This window comes from Macrobrachium rosenbergii, chromosome 11 (assembly GCF_040412425.1).
Source record: "Macrobrachium rosenbergii isolate ZJJX-2024 chromosome 11, ASM4041242v1, whole genome shotgun sequence".
Lineage (NCBI taxonomy): Eukaryota > Metazoa > Arthropoda > Malacostraca > Decapoda > Palaemonidae > Macrobrachium > Macrobrachium rosenbergii.
The window spans coordinates 40,350,774-40,355,616 of record NC_089751.1 but is presented as its reverse complement, the minus strand read 5'-3'; the positions used below and the strand labels follow the sequence as shown (position 1 = coordinate 40,355,616).

General features: G+C 37.1%; 1 protein-coding gene across 1 annotated transcript in view; it reads left to right on the top strand.

The window, feature by feature from the left end:
* The window catches only part of LOC136843519 (uncharacterized), a 13,504-nt gene extending 9,742 nt beyond the window's left edge, over nt 1–3,762 (top strand). The window contains exon 3 of the mRNA XM_067112054.1: nt 3,679–3,762. Within this exon, the coding sequence (XP_066968155.1) occupies nt 3,679–3,762 (84 nt within the window). The remainder of the gene's footprint in view (nt 1–3,678) is intronic.
* Nucleotides 3,763–4,843: the final 1,081 nt, after the last annotated feature.

The window sequence follows — 4,843 nt, the reverse complement described above, 5'->3', positions numbered from 1 at the left end:
GAATCTGTTTGAACTCGCAGCTTGTGAACATTGGCTTATTAATAGCTATCGTTACTTTGTGGCAGGGATATTTCCAGGTTGTGCAGGGGGACCATATAAACTAAATGTGTAGCTACAGTTGATTTTATCATTTTGCTGTTATGAAAGGTATGAAAACTCTTATGAAAGGTATGAAGAAAAGTATTACGAAAGGTATGAAAACTATTAGGAAAAGTATGACAAATTTTATGAAAAGAATGAAAAATAATATGAAAGATAAGAAAACTATCATGAAAGGTATGAGAAATTTAATGACAAGTATGAAAACTAACATGAAAGGTAAGGTCACAAGACAGCTGTTGGGGGGGGAGGGGGCGGGGGGAGGTGAAGCTCCACTGACGTTGTCATTAAGTACAGTTGAAACATTCTTGTTTATATAAAGCTGGATAAGCTGACAGGCAGTTACGAGGAGACTGACGAATATGGACATTAAAGATGAGAAAGTATTTATGTACACGAGGCAGATTGAATTGTCTTCCCCCCGCCGTCAGGGATACAGATGATTTGGTCTTAATTTCGAGTAGGTATTTTCTGAAAATCCCTTTGACATCTAAACTCACTTTACCCCCTTTACAATCCCCTTTTCTGGTATTGTCGAGGGGAGAGAAGGGGTGTGGGTGTGGGAAATAAACTCCCCTCGCACCTCTCCTCTATATACAGGCGTTGGACAGCTCTATAAAAAGACTGTGACTGATACGAGGGGAAAACAACCTTTCTTTACCCTGGCTTCTTCCCCCAGTACGAACAAAAAAAAATTATTCTGATATACTCTATATCATGATCATGATCCTGATCATCATAATCATCATCCTCATCATCATAATCAGCAGCAACACAAGTTTCACCTCTTTAAATCTGACTGCAAATATTGTGTTACCAAATATGATAAACTTTCCTTCTGGCAACAGTTATAATATTTATTGTCTTTTCCACAATTCTAATATTTACTGTCTTTTCCGCAATTGTAATATCTACTGCCTTTTCCACAATTCTAAAATTTACTGTCTTTTCCACAATTCTAAAATTTGCTGCCTTTTCCACAATTCTAAAATTTACTGCCCTTTTCACAATTCTAATATTTACTGACTATTCCACAATTCAATTATTTGCTGCCTTTTCCACAATTCTGATATTTACTGCCTTTTACACAATTCTAATATTTCCTGCCTTTTCCACAATTCTGATATTTACTGCTTTTCCCCGATTCTGATATGTACTGCCTTTTCCACAATTCAAATATTTGCTTTCTTTTCCGCAATTCTGATATTTGCTGCATTTTCCACAATTCAAATATTTACTGCCTTTTCCACAATTCTGATATTTACTGCCTTTTTCACAATTTTAATATATACTACCTTTCCCAGAATTCAAGTGTTTACTGCCTTTTTCACAATTCTAATATTTACTGCCTTTTCCACAGTTTTAATATTTATATATGTTGCCTTCTCCACAATTCAAATATTTACTGTCTTTTCCACAATTCTGATATTTAATACCTTTTTCGAAATTCTGATATTTACTGCTTTTTCACAATTCTAATATTTACTGCCTTTTCCACATTTCTAATATTTAATAAGTTTGCAACTATTCTAATATTTACTGCCTTTTCCACAATTCTAATATCTATTACCTTTCCAAGAATTCTAATGTTTACTGCCTTTTCACAATTCTAAAATTTACTGTATTTTCCACAATCCTAACATTTACCACCTTGTCCACTATTCAAATATCTACTGCCATTTTCATAGTTCTAATGTTTACTGCCTTTTCCACAGTTCTAATATTTACTGACTTTTTCAGAAGTCTAATATTTACTGCCTTTTTCACGTTTCTAATATTAACTCCCTTTTCCAACCATGTCATTGTTGGATGTCAGCGTTTATAATGAAAACTGACATTTTATTCTCTTTTCGGTATTTGCGAAGATTCGTCGTATATTCGGTATTGTTATTTCTCAGTTTTCTCTTAGACCTCTCGCCTCCTTTGTGGACAATACAGAGATTTGATGCTCTGGATAGATTCTTCTGTAAAGTCTGTGTGTTCTGCAAAGGCCAAGATTTTGACATTTCTCTCTTTTAATCAGACACTTTTCCTACTGACGTTTTAAGTATCAAGTAACATCGGGGACAAAACTTCTCCTTGTGTTACTCCGCTACTCTCATTGGAACATTGCTACATATCTCCCGATCTGAACATAACTTTTACAACTCTGCGCATCTTTATGTTTTAAAAATTTTGCTGGAACATCAAATTCTGAGATCTTGCAAAAAGAAAATCTACGACAAATCTTATAGTCCTGTTCAAAGTGCATAAAATTCTTCCACAGTTTAGAAATATTTTCAGTATTTGTCCGCCTGTCTAAAACCTCACTGGTATCGGTGTAAAACCTGGCTGGTACCTTCTGTGTATGATTCTAGCTTGTCCTTGGTAGTTTAGGTTAAGGTTCTATAGCAATAAAAGTAGCTTCATTCCCAGTCACACACACACACGAAGTTCCCTGTTGTCTTCTACGATCCTGGCCACTGCTTAATATTCGTTCATTTGTCTTAATGCTCTGTAACTTTCCATGGTTTTCCCCATTCTATCTCTATCATCCTTGCGTAATTATTTGCGTCAGGCCTGTCGCCTTTTGGAATCGTTATCCTCATAATCTATCAGAATTCCTGTCGAGTAGATCTTATATCTCTCACAGCCAATCTTGAGTATCATTTCTCAGAATTAACTTCAGGTGTCTCCATCATCCCTCATAATTTACTTGAAGTGGATGAATTATCAGATTTCATTTCGAGTTAATATATAATTTCTTATGATCCTAATGAAATTCATCATTCTGCTCCAATTTGGGATATGATACTGATTCGTTTCCGATCGAGCTTATTTATTTTACGTTGATGCTGTAGAAAATCTTCATTTATCTCACTGAGTAAGGATGGAAGTATTATAATAACACTTGGACTATCCAAACAACGGGGTTATTTCTCAAAATTCTGATCTCATTCAGAATGTATTAAGAAACTTCGCTTCGACGTAACTTCGTGCATATATTAAAAGGATAATGAGGTAAACAAACGCACAATAATTCGGAGCAGCCGCAGAATTATAGGAAAACAAGAGGACAAGAATAAAAAAAAAAACAACGTCCAATCTGAAGCAGGAAGCGGGGTCTCTAAGTGGTTGCCGTAGATAACTCTTCCACAAATAGAGAAGCACAGAGGGGCGAATGACAAGGTATTTTACTAGATTAGAATCGAGACGAGGCGGGAGGAGGGAGGCAGTGCCTGGGTGGACGGCAAGTACGAGTGAACTTGTTGGAAGAAATAGGACTAAATATTGTAGTTTTACGTAACGTTTTGGTGCTTTTCCTCCTTTCATGTAACGCCAAGGGCTGCAAAATATTGCATTTAGGTTTATCATTTTGCACTGGCTGTTAGCCTTCCTTTCAACGATTGTCTGTCGACAACGAAGAAAACGCTGTCGACGACAAACTTGCTTCACAAACCTACTGGATACTTCTCAGAGGAATCGAGATTCTAACTGAGAAACGATTGCTCTTCAAATGGAAAAACAAAGAATTTAATATATTAATGATAAAGAACATAATCCTCACTTTCTTTTCGTTTCTTTATCTTTACGTAACAGAGTAGTGCAGAAGAAGAAGAAGAAGAAGAAGAAGAAGAAGAAGAAGAAGAAGAAGAAGAAGAAGAAGACGATACTTTATCCTAGACAATTCTTGAAGAAAAAGGGCTGGCTTACTTGGGACTTACCAGATCCGCTTACAAAAGAGACACGATTTGAAGGAAGGAGAGGTCGCTGGCTTTGGTGTTAGTTTAATGCTGCTCTTGATGAACAATTTTAGTTTTCTGTAAAAGAAAACTATTGAGATAGCTATTTGTCTGTCCCTCCGCACTTTTTCTGTCCGCCCTCAGATCTTAAAAACTACTGAGGCTAGAGGGCTGGAAATTGGTATGTTGATCAACCACCCTCCAATCATCAAACATACCAAATTGCAGCCTTCTAGCCTCAGCAGTTTTTATCCTATTTAAGGTTAAAGTTAGCCATGATCGTGCGTCTAGCACCGCTATAGGTACCAACAGCACAGGCCACCATCGGGCCATGGCTGAAAGTTTCATGGGCAGCGGGTGAGAGTTCCATGGGTCGTGGCTGAGAGTTTCATACAGCATTATACGCTGTACAGAAAACTCGATTGCGCCGAAGAAACTTCGGCTCATATGTTACTTGTTCCATGAAGCGTTTAAGATGGTGAATGAGATCATTAAAAGTTTGCAGGCGATCACCAGAATTTACAGAAACGAAATTATCTTCCCATAGAACACAAGAGCCCCTACCATTCTAGGTGAAGTAACTGAATTATATTCCCACATTAGCTAAATAATGCAAAAAAAAACCGGTTACTTTGACACCCTGTACTATTTAGTGCAATATAATACTGACACTCTTGAGTTAATAATCTTCGTATGTTTGAAAAAGGTGCTAATCAAGAAAATTGACTTTGTATTTTCCATGTTTGAGGTGAAGGAGTGCTTATTTAAGATGACATAGCTAAAACAGGCGAGAGAGAGAGAGAGAGAGAGAGAGAGAGAGAGAGAGAGAGAGAGCGAAATTCTAAACGAGTAAGCAGTAACGGAAAGAAACAGCAAAGAAAAGACTTTGGAAAACTGTCTTGGAAAAAAATGGGGAGACGAAGGAAGGAGAGTGAGGGCGTGGGCGTGATCCAGCCCATTTCCTGGTGAACAAATAATCACAGGAATATTTCACGTGAGCAAGGGTAGAATAACAAGGAAAG